The sequence below is a fragment of the Lagenorhynchus albirostris genome, chromosome 1, assembly GCF_949774975.1.
Source record: "Lagenorhynchus albirostris chromosome 1, mLagAlb1.1, whole genome shotgun sequence".
Classification (NCBI taxonomy): domain Eukaryota; kingdom Metazoa; phylum Chordata; class Mammalia; order Artiodactyla; family Delphinidae; genus Lagenorhynchus; species Lagenorhynchus albirostris.
The window spans coordinates 34,283,154-34,298,550 of NC_083095.1; the positions used below are offsets into that span (position 1 = coordinate 34,283,154).

Below are 15,397 nucleotides of genomic sequence, written 5' to 3' on the forward strand. Positions count from 1 at the left end.
AAGGGTGACTCAGCCACTGGATTCCCAGCCTTGTCTGTGCTGAGCCAAGGCCTTTCCCTTGTGTGGTGGTGACCTTGGGGCAAGTCTCTTCAGGAAACATAGCAAGAGGCCAAGGCTGGTACTTATTCCTTGCCCAGGCTGAACATATGAGACAACATTTTTGGTGCTGGGCAGGGAGCTACACAAAAGCAAGATGAAGCCTGTGCATGAGAGGATTCCAAAAGGGGAGTAGTGCTGAGGGAGGCTGTCTCATGGGAGCACCCGGAGGCCACAAGCAGTGACGGAGTCCGGAATCTGAACAAGGGAGAAAGGGAAACAATGATTGCTTGATAGCCCGAAAATACCAACAAAATGTGAAGTCAATACCCACACCTCTTTGGGCTTTTTTGTTTGTTTTGTTTTGTTTTCTGTTTTTTTTGCATTCTTTGCTTCTCAGCTCTCCCATAGTTGGCATCACTGCTGTTAGGTATAAACGCATCCGAAAATTTGATAGGAGAGAAAACTTCCAATTTAAAATATTTTCCCTGGCCAAATAATATTTCACAGACTTCTTTCAATGAGAAGCAGCATAGCATTGTGGTCAGGAGTAACCACCTCCAGCCTGTACCTCCTTGAACTGGTTAAGCTATGCCACTTGCCTAGGATGGCAGGAAAGGAGGCATGTTTCAAGTAGTCATTCTTCAGGAAGTGAGGGAATCTACAGTATGGAAGTTATGACTAGGGAAGCAGAATTGGGGCAATTTCTGTGTTTTCCAGAGACCAGGGTTAGGTGATAACACAGGGAACGCCATCTTCCCCAACCCCTGCCCTAAAACTCAAGAGGAAGTATTTCTCCACCAAACACCATGACCTTAAGGTCAGCCATCATCTTACAAAGTTCCTAAGGCCATTAGGCTGTCCTTCCCTCTTGGGTGTCAGATTCCCACTCAGATTGCTTTCATCTGCCTCCCCAAATTAGATGGGCCCCTTCTAGCATTCACAGACTCTGAGGATTCTATATTCAAGCTTCTATCTTGGTCCTGAGTCCTAGGCCCTGCTCAGTTGCCATTCCCCAGCCCCTGTACTCCAGACTGAGGCTATCAGCCCCCTGCCCCCAGCAATTGGCCCCAAGCTCTCTGAGTCTCTTAGAAAACATACAAAGAGGTTTTTCAAATTTCAGACTTCAGATATTTGATACAAGTCAAGAATCGGATGAACTTCATTAAGCCAATCATACTAGCAAGTAATCTGGCAAACAAAAAAGTATAAAATGTAATAGCCCAAAGGATTCCAAACACACACACTCTAAGGATTCCATATATTTTAAAGAACAATCTTTTGAATGTTGTTAGCATTCTGTTCTCTGAAAAAGATGTTCTAGAGAGAGAAGATTCCAATTTGATAAAAATGACTATATTTGTTTTTGTTTTTTAATTTTATTTATTAAACTACATTTGATTTAAAATGTTGTGTTAGGGCTTCCCTGGTGGCGCAGTGGTTAAGAATCCACCTGCCAATGCAAGGGACACAAGTTCAAGCCCTGGCCTGGGAAGATCCCACATGCCACAGAGCAACTAAGCCCATGCGCCACAACTACTGAGCCTGCGCTCTAGAGCCCATGAGCCACAACTGCTGAGCCCGTGTGTCACGACAGCTGAAGCCCATGCGCCTAGGGCCCGTGCTCCACAACAAGAGAAGCCACCACAATAAGCCCGCGCACAGCAACAAAGAACCAAAGCAGCCAAAAATAAATAAATAAAATAAATAAATTTATTTAAAAATAAATAAATAAAATGTTGTGTTAGGTTCAGGTGTACAGCTTCAGATTCTTTTCCAGTATAGGTTATTACAAGATATTGAATATAGTTCCCTGTGCTATTCAGTAAATCCTTGTTGTTATCTATTTTATATATAGTGGTTTATATATGTTAATTTCATACTTCTAATTTGTCCTTCCCCCTTCCCTTTCCCCTTTGGCAACGTTTGTTTAAAATTACTGTATTTGGGCTTCCCTGGTGGCGCAGTGGTTAAGAATCCGCCTAGCCAATGCAGGGGACACAGGTTCCAGCCCTGGTCCAGGAATATCTCACATGCCGTGGAGCAACTAAGCCCATGTGCCACAACTACTGAAGCCCGTGCGCCTAGAGCCCGTGCTTGGCAACAAGAAGAAGCCGCGCAATGAGAAGTCCGCGCACCACAGCGAAGAGTAGCCCCTGCTCGCCGCAACTAGAGAAAGCCCGTGCACAGCAACAAAGACTCAACGCAGCCAAAAATAAAATAACTAAATTTTAAAAATAAAATAAAATAAAATATCTACCCAACCCCCCAAAAAATGTTATGGGGGAAATAGATGAAACAAGATTGACAAAATGTTAACAACGTTGAAGCTGGGTGACAGGTAGGTACGTGGGGTTTTTCATGATACTATTTGCTTTACTTTCATCTATTTGAAAATTTCCGTAGTAAAATAGTTTTTTGTTTGTTTTTTAAGTCTAATTGCTATGGAAGGAAAGGGAATTTTTGTCACCACATGCCCTTTGGATGCTTTCAAACTGGAAGCAATAACATAACTTCTTGGGTCAATTGGCTAAAAGATTTGGCATGTCTCTCTGCTCTTCTTGGAGAACTTCAGCACTTAAGGCAAGAAACAGGTCACCCAAGGCCGCAGCAGAGGAGAGCAGGGAGGCCAAAAGAGAAAAGAGCTATGATTTTAGGCAGAGGGTTTATCAGAGTTTGGTTTTTCTGCATCTGTGTATCAAATTAAATGAAGTCCTCTATTACCTCTGGGCTTAATCTATAGTGAAGCTCAGCATCTGTATAATTTAAGTCACTCCTATCACTTCTTAGATAATCAAATGTGAGAGCTGGAAGAAACTGGAGAAAATACTCAACTGAACCATCTTATTCTGCACCCAGAGGAGATATTATAAGAAGGTTATGGGTGGCTGGGTAGGGTGAGATAGTACTCATTAAACTTGGTTTTGGGACTTCCCTGGTGGTCCAGCGGTTGAGACTCTGTGCCCCCAATGCAGGGGGCCCGGGTTTGATCTCCAGTGAGGGAACTTGATCCCACATGCTGCAACTAAAGATCCTGCACGCCACAACAAAGATCCCATACGCAGCAACAAAGACCCGGTGCAGCCAAATAAATAAATAAATAATAAAACAAAACAAAACAAAAACAACAACTTGGTTTCATTTCTCCCTTGCTACCCTGAGAGAATAAATAAGGCAATAAGGTGAATGTGCAGTCTTTATTTTCTCTAAAAATTGAGGTAAAAGGGAACTCTTTAGAAAAAGAAACCATCTACATTGAAACTGGGACGGTCCAAACTTACACAATATGTTAATTATATCTCAGTAAAGCTGAAAAAATCTGTTTTTAATTTTTTTTAAAGTACTGGAAAAAGAAAACAGGAAGGTCCAGCTTTACATCGTTGCTCCAGGATGCTCAGAGGAAGGAACTAAAATTGGCCAAGGTTGAGCCAAGATTTTCCTGAGTTGGTCCAGACTCCAGATTAATGTTTCAAAGAGGAAAGAGATCAGTCAAGAGTTTTTGAGTCTGTAGTCCCTGGAAAGAAGTGACGTTGATGCTCCTGTCACCTCAGCTGGGCGTGCTAGTTGGTCTTGGTAAGGAAATCGACCCAATTTCCCAGGTTCTTCTGCCATCCCTGTGCCCAGCCTGGCATCTGCCCAGTCCTCCTGGTCCGAGAGGGTGGCCGACTCTGCAAGTCTTGGAGAAGAATACTCTGTAGGTGTGACCGTCTCGTGCCATGAGCCAGCCTCACGAGAGGGTTGGGTGTGCGAAGATTTCTAGAAGGGTCAGGAGTATCAGAGCAGGGCAGGATTCGCAACAGCAGCCAGCCAGGACAATCCTGCAGGGTGGGCCTTCTCCTCGGTCCCCTTTCCTTATGGCGTGGACTGAGCCTCATACAGCTGTGCCTATTCCACCAGCTCTACTCCCACTGGATTCCCAGCAGCTCACAGCTGACGTTCCACAAGCGCTCAGCCGTTTTGTTATTCCGGGCCCTTGGAGACACCCAAGTCTTCTTGCAGTCACTGGAGGGCATAGAAAGGGGGTGAACATCCAGGAGTGAAAATGGACACTCTGGAAAAGTTTATGTCCTCTTCTTCAGAATATATTTCTAAATGTGTAATAAAATACATTAGATAAAAAGTAACTATTGAAATGCAGTTTTAAAATATTTCCTTTTCTTTTTTGTACTGACTTTTAAAAAATTTTAATTTTATTGGAGTGTAGTTGATTTTCAATGTTGTGTTAGTTTCAGGTGTACCTCAAAGTGATTCAGTTATACATATACATATATTCATTCTTTTTTAGATTCTTTGCTCATATAGGTTATCACAGAATACTGAGTAGAGTTCCCCGTGCTATACAGTAAGTCCTTGAGGGTTATCTATCTTATATAAAGTATAAAATATTTTAAAAACAATGTGTGGTATAGTAATGTGTTCTATTAGAAGAGCTAGCACTGGGTCTAATCACTACCAGATTTCAAAGTATTGGCGAGAAGTGACATCCTGAGGTATCTGCAACAATTGCAATGTGACATGAAATTATTTATAGTTTTCTTGGGGACAAAGTCACCAAGTATCACTACTACTGCAGTTCACTTCCTACATTCATAATCAAAGGAAATGGCAAATTTCAGATGGAGGTTAGTGAAACTAAAGATGAAATTATCTTTCCATCCAGGTTTGAAGACCCCTTAAATTCTATCCACAGACCCCTTGTGTCCCATGAACCCGACTAAGCACCCCTGTTTGTTTTGGGGTGAGCAGGTGAGGGGGGCTGGGGCAGAGCACACTGGTCATGGTGTTTTTCTTTAAATAGAAGTTTTGGACTTCCCTGATGGCACAGTGCTTAAGAATCCTCCTGCCAATGCAGGGGACACGGGTTCCAGCCCTGGTCCGGGAAGATACCACATGCCGCGGAGCAACTAAGCCCATGAACCACAACTACTGAGCTTGTGCTCTAGAGCCTGCGAGCCGCAACTACTGAAGCTCACACACCTAGAGCCTGTGCTCTGCAACAAGAGAAGCCACCGCAATTAAGCCTGTGTGCCACAACGAAGAGCAGCCCCCTCTCGCTGCAACTAGAGAAAGCCCACGCACAGCAATGAAGACCCAACACAGCCAAAAATAAATTTTAAAAATTTAAAAATTAATTTAAAAAAACCTGGGATTATACTGTACCTAGTTTGGGGAGGATATCTTTCTCTTGTTAAAAATGTACAATTTTAATTTTACAAGTAATGAATTAATATATAATCTTTAAAAGTTATTTTTAAATAATAAAGGAATACCTAGAGTAAAAGGTTAAAATCCTCCTTCACACTGCCCCCCGCCCCCCGACTCTTCCTCAAACTCCCTGGAAGTAACTACTACTGTGTAGTAGTTTGCTGTGTATCCTTTCAGACTGTTTTCTATGCATTTACAGTGAATAATTATATAGTTCTATATTTCATTTTTTTCTGATAATATTATATCACTAACATTTTCCCATTAATTGAATATTATTCAAAAATACTTTTATATAGTGACTGTATTATATTTTATCACATGATTAAGGAGGGGTGTTAAACACCCAGACTCCAGGGTGGCATTGCCTAGTAGAAATATGATGCGAACTACAAATGTGAACCACATGTGTAACTTTAAATTTCCCAATAGAAATTTTAAAGTATTTTTTTAAAAAGTGAAAAGAAATAGGTGAAATTAATTTTAGTAGTATATTTTATTGAACCCAACATAGCCAAATTATTTCAGCATGTAATCAATATAAAAATTAATGAGATATTTTACATTTCTGTTTTTCACACTATGTCTTCAAAATCTGCTGTACATTTCACACGCACAGTATGTCCCAGATTGGACTAGCCATATCTCAAGTGCTCGGTAGCCATATATGGCTAGTGGCAACCACACTGAACAGCACGGCTCTAGAGCCAGGCTGCCTGGGTTTAAATCCCAGGCCTACCGCTTATAACCTATATGACCCTGAGCAAGCTAATTTTTCTGTGCCTCAGTTTCTTCATCTGTAAAATGGGGACAATAATATGATCTACCTTTCAGAGTTGTGATGATTATACGAATTAATACACGTAAAACTTAGAAGAGTGCCAAACATGTTATAAGAGCTCAAGCAACATTAGCTATGATCATTTATCCATTCCCCAATTGTTGGACACTGAGGCTATTTCCAACGCTTCCCTTAATAAATGGCGTACCAGTGAACCATCTTGAACAAAGTGGGCCGGATCAAGTCATGGAATGGGAAGAAATGTAATCCTGGGCTTCCCTATATTCCCAGACTCTGATTGCCCATTGAGTTTGTGATAAACCTCAACATCAAAATGTCTATTTTTAAATGTTCCAACAGATAGTGCCAGTCTTCGCAGCTTTGGGAGCAGTGTCCCTAGAGTTCACACTAGGGACAGGTGACTTTGCCCTGGAGTTTTGTGCTATGTGTCATTTAAAAATTCATGAAGGAAGTCAGCCAAAAGCTTCAAGGAAGAGAAAAAGGCTCTACAAAGGCTTACCTGGAAATGTGGCACACAGGTTTGAAACAGAGCCATAAAACCAACTTTTGCCATGTTTCAAATGTAAGTTTCCCTAGAAAAGTAACAGCATTTGGTCTACTGGCCCAACGTGAACCTGGATTCCCCCATCAGGCACAAACTTGGCCACTGGGGGTGCAAAGCCCAGGGAGTCCTATGCCCGCCTCACCATACACACAGGTGATGGGGAGAACGCATGCGGCCTCTGCGCACCTGAAGTACTTGCCGCTCAGGGGCTCCAAGCCCTCAGCCAGGGCGCAGTGCAGGCTGGTCTGGGCCCCCTCCCTTGCCGTCTTGAGGAAGGGGGAGAAGAGCTGCCAGAGCAGGCACAGCAGGAAGGAGTGTCGGACCAGTTCGGAGCGGACGATGCCTGGGTGCACTGCGTAGGTGGTGACCCCCGTGCCTAGGGCAAAAAGGGCACAGTTAGACCAGAGACACACTCCGAGGCCGTGGAAACAGCTCATCTCCTGCAGCAACATGCACGATTGAGAAGAAAGGACTTGGGAAACAGAACCCCAGTGTTCAGAAGACACCACCTCTAGCCAGGTAGAATCTCATGAGTAATTAATTGATCTTATCCAGAAAGATCTACAGCCTTCTCAGCCTTCTATGCTCCAAAAGGAATGCTTGGTTGAACATCCTTCTGTTTTAGTGTCATCTTAATCTTTGGCTTAAATGGTATCTTTGGAATTTCTATTGGAGGGTCTTAGGGGCAGCAATCCTGTTAGAAGGTAGGAAGCTAGGACCTTGTTGTGAATTGCATTTGCCGGGCAAGCACATTTTATGAGGTGTAGATTGAGGGGTGTTGATGGAAATGATGACAGTTAACATGCCCCCAAGACACCCCTGCCGCCTCCACTATTTTTAGTACTTATTACGTACAAGGGCTGTGCTACATGTTTTAAGTGTTACCTCATTTGACTCTCAAAGAGGTTCATGAGGTAGGTAATATTAAGAAGCCCATTTACAGCTGAGGAAACCGAGTTCTCATCACATACAGGTTAAGTAAATTGCCCAGGGTCACACCTGGCTGGTTGCAGGGCCAAGGTCTGAACCTCGATGTAGGGTAAAGAGCGTAGACTTCTGAGCTAGATTGCCTGGAGTTGAATCCTGGCTCGCCTCGGAATTAATATATCTTGCTCGGGCAAGTTTCTCAAGATATCTGCGCCTACCTCTTCTTTTGAAGGGAGGGGAAAAATAATAGCACCTACCTCATAGGAATAGTGTATTCAATGAGTTGAGACACAGATAGTATACGGCACACACAAACTCTCAATTATTGTTGTCATTATTAGTATTCATTTAAATGATCACCCTATTCTTCTAGTTTCTGCATTCTGATAGTAAATACCATTTTCCCCAAACTCTGGCTTATTCACTGTAGCAAATGGTCCTCCAGATTCACAGATGTCAGTGTCAGAAGCTCAGCAAAAACTCCAGGGCAGCACAGAATCATAGGATCAAGAGTGGCCTCACCTCATTTTACAGTTGAGGGGAGAAATCAAGGGAGGTCAAAGGGACATGTTTGTAGACACACGTGGCTACTATGTGGTAGAGCAAGAACTCAGACCCAAGTATCTGAAACCCTGACTCCAGGCAGTGAGTGGCGGCTCTGTAGCTCAGCTCACCCTGTAAACCTCAGCAGTTGGCACAGCAAAGGAAGCACCTGGCTTAAAGCAGAGTCCCCACTTTCCAGTCCTCACTCCTTCACTTGCCATATAATCTTGGGCCGGCCGCTTCTTTGGACTTCAGTCCAAAGAAAACAATACCTACTCTGCCTGTTGCAAGAGGTTGTTGTGAAAAATCAGATGAGATGATAAATATGAAATAAGATGTGACAAAGCACATAAGGTTCATAGGTTCCTGACCTCTGTCCAGTTTTAAGCTTCCCAAGGGCAAGGACTCTGTTTTTACTCAGTTTTATAACCTCATTCTCCTTCGTGCACAGAGCTGCCACTGAAATGTGCACGTTTGACATCCTGACTTCAGAAGTTTCTGTGAACCTCTAATCTGGACTGAAGCCCCTGCTTCTTAACCCTGGCCCTTTCTCTAGACTTACCTTGGAGTCTCTTGGCCAGCTCACGAGTAAAGAGCACATTGGCCAGCTTGCTGTGGCAATAAGCAAAACCCCGGTTGTAGGACTTCTCACCCTGGAGGTCGTGGAAGCGAATCTTGCCAGCATGGTGGACCACTGATGACAGGTTCACCACCCGTGCAGGAGCGGACTCCTTCAGCTGCCCCAGGAGCAAGTGGGTGAGAAGGAAGTGGCCTGTGAGGAGAGCCAGCAGAGGAGATTGAAGAGTGGAACGGCAGCCTGGGCTCGGGGTGTGGGAGCTGATGTATGACAGGGCTTCATCACTAGCTCACTATCTTCTGGGTGTGAACATTTTGATACCATGAGTAACAGTGTTAATGGTCAGTCAGTCTGAGTTAGTGGAGTCCTCAAGGCAAGGGCCAGAGCTGGACTCCAGGTAAGGCAATATATACATAATCTGTTGTTATTTGTTCCTGTTTCCTTGCCCCGGTCAGGAGCAACTGCTAGCTTCTGACATCCCCCGTCTGGTTATGATCACACAACTGTGGGCATGTACAGAAGGAAGGTTGGAATAGTCAGGGAAAATAACTTTTGCCGAGGATCAGAGAACCTGTTCTGTGATCCCCTCACTAGAGCCATTGCCTCGAGCTCTGAACACTAGCCTCTCTCATACCTCAAGTCCTCAAGGTCTGCCTCCACGATGGACCAACCCTTGCTTGCTTGGTCCTCAGTTATAGATATGACCCCCCCTCCAGCCAAACACGGACTTCACCCCCACTCCTGACCCTGCTTGGCAAGTCTTGCATTACCACAGTCCCATTCAAGAAGGACCTTCTTCTTCCTGGTATCTCCTATGTTTGGGGTTTCTTAACGGTATGAGTAGGATAAGCTCTCTTTTTTGTACTGGTTAGGAGAGAGATAGTGAAAGAAAAACCAATACCTCCAGTCTAGCAGAATCTTGGTCTCTATGACGACCAGTGGAGATCCTCAGCACTGGTACAGGGTCATCTCCCTACAGAGAACATGATGGCATATGTCTCGCTTTTCACTCACTCTAAGATACTCACCCAGGTGGTTGACTCCCAGGTGGGTTTCAAAGCCATCAGCTGTCTTGGAATATGGGCACATCATCACTCCTGCATTGTTGATCAGAATATGAAGCTGCTTCTCCTCTAAAGAGCACAACCAAGGAGACCATGTGGTTAGCAAGGAGTCAGCTAGCTGCCAGTCCTGAGTGTTTGTTCCTTGCGTTTGGACCTATCTCAGTGATATTCAGTAGCCACTGTCATTGGGTTTCTAATTTTATATATATATATAAATTTATTTATTTATTTTTGGCTACGTTGGGTCTTTGTTGCTGCACATGGGCTTTCTCTAGTTGTGGCGAGCAGGGGCTACTCTTCATTGCGGTGTGCGGGCTTCTCATTGTGGTGGCTTCTCTTGTTGCGGAGCACAGCCTCTAGGTGCATAGGCTTCAGTAGTTGTGGCACGCGGGCTCAGTAGCTGTGGCTCGCGGGCTCTAGAGCACAGGCTCAGTAGTTGTGGCGCACGGGCTTAGTTGCTCCGCGGCATGTGGGATCTTCCTGGACCAGGGCTCGAACCCGTGTCCCCCGCATTGGCAGGCGGATTCTTAACCACTGCGCCACCAGGGAAGTCCTGGGTTTCTAATTTTAGTTGCTGTTATCTTCCTGGACACCATTCATTCATTCAGCAAATGTGTACTTAGTACTGACTCTGAGCTGGGCTGGGCACTGGGCATACAGTGGTAAAATAAGACAGACATGGTTCCTGTCCCTCATGGATTTCATAGTCCTTGATAGAAGATGGTCATTTTCCAAGATACAGAAGAATATTGGCAGCAGCACAACTTCCTCTTGTGCCTATGGCCACAGAAGTTTGATTCTCAGGATGAAAGAAGAGAGTGGCATCAGGGCCACACCTCGATGGCAAGGTACAAGCCCAGGCAGGGAGCTGTCACCTCCACCATTCCCACTGCTGAGGCAAGGATCCTGCCCAGCCTGTCCACCCGCCATCCCCGTGCCAATTCCCTGCCCTGCTGGTTCGTGTGGCAGAACCTGTGCAGTGGAATCCATGATGGGTCTGATGTAAAGGTCAGAGCTGGTCCAGGGTGGAGCAGCAACTCCCACACCCAGCTTCCTGCCTTTCTAACCCCCAGGGCCTCACCTGCCCGGAAGCCCTCAGCAAAGGCTCGGATGGATTTGGTATCAGCTAGGTCCAGTTTCCGTACCAGCACCTGGGAGTTCTTTGTATCAGCTCGGATTTCACTGGCAGCAGACTCCCCCTTCAGTACGTCTCGGCAGGCAATGTATACTCGGGCTCCTGGGGCCAAAACAAACAGGCAGCAATGTGTTCAGACCCTGGGCTGAAGAAGAGTCTAGGAAGTGAGTTTGGGACTGGTGGACAGAGCATTCCCCGCACCATCCCTAAAGCAGTGAGTGGCTAAATTGCCGCTTCCAGATTCTCCTTGCTATCAGCTTAACCCCAGGCTGGGAACCCTGGTTTTTACACCCTGATATTTAACATGGCTTGGGATCTCCTTTTAGAATAACTGACCTGACCAATATTATACACGGACATCATTGTTTTCCTTACTTTATATAAATAGGGAAGGAGCAGGAAGGAAGGAAAGTTTAAGCCACAGAGTAAGTTGGTGTCACAGCTGGACTTGAATCCCAGGTTCCTTGAGTTCCTGACCAGAATTTCTAAGCCCAGGAGGAAAGATAAGGGAACATGAGTAGAGTTCCTAGTGAGAAAGACAGGAGGTGCTGCCCTGTGGAAATGGAAAGGAAGGACTTGCCTCTGCGAGCAAGCTCTCTGGCTGTCTCCTTGCCGATGCCTGTGTTGGCACCGGTGATCACCACCACCTTCCCGGGAAGCTGCACGTTTGTTCCACAGACCCCACCAGCAAAGAACTTCCTACAGGCAAGAGAAACAAAACATCTATGCACCATCCTTTCCAGTCCCAGACTGAGATACATAAAATCCACCCAGCCTCAAAGAGGGATTTCTTTTTGTTGCTGTCAGGAGACTTAAAGAAGCTAATCTTCAGCGGACAGCGTCTCCCCAGTGGGCAAGGCAGTCTCCTGCTTATCAGCTCAGCTTGGGAGGTCACGTGCCCGGAAGCTACAAATGATCATGTGGGCAAATAGAATAAGTTCTCTTGAGCCAGGGCCAATGGTTCCTTGTTAAACAACAGAGATACCTCGCTCCTATCTCTAGAGGTTCCCAGAGGTCATCTTCCTTCTCTATCCTGCCCTTAAAACACGAGGGGGATGGGCATTAGTGGAATCAGCGGTCCTGACCCCTCACTTTCAATAAGCATCAATGGTGAGTAACTGATGAACAGCAGCTCCAGGGTCCCATATGGAAATATGGCTCTTGGGCTGCCTCTCCAGTTTTAGAGAGCCAGAATATTCTGCCATCCCACTAGAGATTTCATACTCGCCATCCATGCACAGAGAGAAAACCTCCCTTGTTCAGACCTCTGTGCAGAGAGCATCCTTTTACATAGAGTTGACTTGATAAGTTCCCAAAAATAGGACGGGAGGAAGTAAAGCTAATATCACCTGAGCATCATCCAACTGCCAAGCACTAGGCTAGGCATTTTCCAAGGGAATTTAATTCCCTCAACCACTCTGTTATTATCCCCACATTACAGTGGAGAAAGCTGAGGCTCAGAGAAGTTCAAGTCACTTGCTAATGGTGGCAAAACTGGAACCCAAACCCAGCTTTCTATGACGGGACCTAGAGCAACACTCTGTCTCTGATATGTCCATTTAACCTTCTTTATCATCAACAATTTAAAAGTTCTCTACTCATAACACACATTTCTTTGACATCTCCAGAAATCTTCCACAGCAAAAGAGCCAACCCAAAACGTTAGTTGAGGATAGTCTCAAAGGGAAGAGAGTGTGTTCCCTTCCCCAGATGCCTGGTACTTAACAACTGAGTCCCTCGGCAATGACCACCCACCGTAATGCAGCAGGGCCACCTTGACTAGGGACAGTGAAGAAAGGGAGACCTTCAGAGGAACCCAAGGGAATGGAGTGAAAGAGCAAGGACTCCCCCATAAGATGTCTGTCAAGCTACTTAACAGAGTCATCCACTCAGCCTTCCACTAGCATCAAAATTCAAACCCGCCCCTCCTCTCCCAGCCCCAGGTGCTTCCTTCTCATTTCTCACCACAATATTCATAACTACCTCCTTCCTTCCTGCTTTTCCTGCCTGACTTTCTCTCCCTTGGCCTCCATCCCTTTCTCTTCCTTCAGCAGCTAAGAACTCATCTTCTTACAAGCTCCGTGGCTCCCAATTCAGGGCTTTGTAAACTATTGAATGAGTTACTGAATTAAGACAAACCTGATGGATGGAGCTGTCACATACAGGAAAGAAAGGAAGGAGGTGAGCAGTCCCAAGAAAACCAGCATCTTTTCAACTTCTTTAGTTGCTGCTGCTTTACCAAGAGCAACTTTGACTCCAACTCTGGCTCGGGCTCCACCTGGTCTGGCTCCAACTCTTGGCTGCTTCTTGCTGCTACTCTTTCCTCCAGCTCCTCTCGCTCCTGGGTGTTCAGCAACAGCCTGGCTCTAAGCGTAGCCCAGAATCCTATTTAAATCCGAGAGCTGTCAGAGCACAGCCTGCTGGGAGATGTAGTCCTGGGAGAGAAGGATGGAGAAAAGAGCAGAGCCTCACACTTACCGGCAAAGAGAATGAGGGGAGATGGAGAACTGCCCCTAACTTTCCCACCCTCAGTCATTTCTCTTATCTAGGGAATGTGTTCCCTCCACCACCCTCACTTCCACTCCTGCAAAAGAGAATATTTTTAACTTTAGCAGCAGACCCCACGATACTTGAAATACAGTGTGATTAAAATAGACAGACAAGGAAGAAACCCCCAGGAGAGAGGTGAGAGAATTCAGGAGAGTGTTTCCCTTGGTGGGGAAGGGGTAGAGACTGGGGTGGGGTATGTTGGGATCTCCTGGGGGGGGGGCTGGTAGTGTTCTGTTCTTTGGGGGGGGTTGCTATTACACAGGTGTGCTCACTTTGTGAAAATTCACTGAGTCACACACTTGATGTGTGCACTTGACTGTGTTTTATGTTCTGTTTCAATGAAGTTAACACACACATGTATCGTACATGCCAAAGAAAAGGTATAGTGTTTCAGGGCATGGACTCTTAGCATGGACTTCCTGGTTCAAATCTCAGCTGAACTGCTTACCAGATGGGTGGCCCTGGGCAAGTTACTAAACCTCTCTGTTAACTCACTTTCCTCACTTGCATAATGGCATGATAAAATGTGCACCTACCTTTTAAAGTATTAAATTAATTAAATAGGTAGGAAATTTGAGACGGAGACTAGCACATTGTAGACACTGTATAAAAGTTGGCTGTTCAGGGACTTCTCTGGTGGCACAGTGGTTAAGAATCCGCCTGCCAATGCAGGGGACACCTGTTCAAGCCCTGGTCTGGGAAGATCCCACATGCCGTGGAGCAGCTGAGCCTGTGTGCCACAACTACTGAGCCTGTGCTCCAGAGCCCGCAAGCCACAACTACTGAAGCCCACACGCCACAACTACTGAGGCCTGGGCGCCTAGAGCCCATGCTCCGCAACAAGAGAAGCCCCTGCAATGAGAAGCCCGCACACCACAACAAAGAGTAGCCCCCACTCGCCGCAACTAAAGCCCGCACGCAGCAACAAAGACCCAAAGAAGCCAAAACATAAATAAATTTAAAAAAAAAAAGAAAAAGAGTTGAGCTTCCCTGGTGGTCCAGTGGTTAAGATTCCGCACCTCCACTGCAGGGGGAACAGTTTCCCTGGTCAGGGAACTAAGATCCCTGGTCTGGGAACTAAGATCCCGCATGCTGTGCAGCAAGGCCAAAAAATATATATATTAGAGAGAGAGAGTTGGCTGTTATGATTAGCTGTATTGATTTCTGTCCTACTTGCTTTATTCAAGGGTTTAGTGTAGAAAAGGGAGAGGTAATGAATGTTTCAGTTGAATGCTATTAAAGATGACGGGAAAGACGAGAAACAAACCAAGCAGAAACTCTCAGTGCCCTCTGGAGTTGTGTGAGGGGTTGGGAGGAGGATACGTAGGGTTCACAGCCTTTGCTCACTCAGTATTCCTCTCCTGGACAGGACTCCAAGAGTCATGCCCCAGATCTGCTCCTTCCTGCAAAGCTAGAGGAGGCTCCAAAAAGACACACGAGTGATGAAAGAAGACTCCTGTGGCAGGCAGGTGCTCACTCCTTCATTCATTGATTCATCCATCCATTTAACACACACTTACTGAGCATTTCCTGTTTCCATTCCTGCCCCTTGCAAATCCCAAGAACCTGAACAGAACAAGGAGTAGTCAGATCATGCCCAAGGGGAATCCCTCTTGACTCCCAGGTTGCCTCTCCCATCTCTTCGCACTTCTCCTGCTCTGGGTCCAGTTCACTGCAGCAATGTCAGCTGCAAATACTGCAGAGTCCCTGAAGCCCCTGAGGGGAACTTTCTGCTGGTGTTCCCCAATGCCTTCCTCCTAGTGGATGTCTGCTGGGCAGACATCCTTAAACTCAGTGAATACACACTTAAGATTTGTGCATTTCACTGTATTTCACCCAGCACAACCAAATAAATAAATAAAATAGATATTTAAAATTAAAAAAAAGATATATTGTACAACACAGTGAATATAGCCAATATTTTATAACTATAAATGGAGTATAACTTTTAAAAATTGTGAATCACTATATTGTACACCTGTAACATATAACATTGTACATCAACTGTACTTGA

General features: G+C 45.5%; 1 protein-coding gene across 1 annotated transcript; it reads right to left on the reverse strand.

Annotated features, from left to right (window-relative positions):
- Positions 1 to 3,306: 3,306 nt before the first annotated feature.
- On the reverse strand, positions 3,307 to 13,147 carry RDH12 (retinol dehydrogenase 12). The gene is made up of 7 exons (XM_060140675.1): positions 12,973 to 13,147; positions 11,414 to 11,532; positions 10,780 to 10,935; positions 9,663 to 9,767; positions 8,620 to 8,829; positions 6,774 to 6,963; positions 3,307 to 4,038 (listed from the first exon to the last, which is right to left on the reverse strand). The coding sequence occupies exons 1-7, from the start codon at positions 13,038 to 13,040 to the stop codon at positions 3,936 to 3,938; spliced, it is 951 nt and encodes a 316-aa protein (XP_059996658.1). The 5' UTR covers positions 13,041 to 13,147; the 3' UTR covers positions 3,307 to 3,935.
- Between the last annotated feature and the right edge of the window lie 2,250 nt (positions 13,148 to 15,397).

What these genes read in the sequence shown, in the direction of transcription:
- RDH12 (XM_060140675.1), bottom strand. Translation starts at nt 13,040, where the DNA reads ATGCTGGTTTTCTTGGGACTGCTCACCTCCTTCCTTTCTTTCCTGTAT. An exon ending in TGCTGAGGGCTTCCGGGCAG is followed by an intron (nt 9,768 to 10,779) that starts GTGAGGCCCTGG and finishes TGTGCTCTTTAG; the next exon opens with AGGAGAAGCAGCTTCATATT. An exon ending in GCTGGCCAAGAGACTCCAAG is followed by an intron (nt 6,964 to 8,619) that starts GTAAGTCTAGAG and finishes TTTTTGCCCTAG; the next exon opens with GCACGGGGGTCACCACCTAC.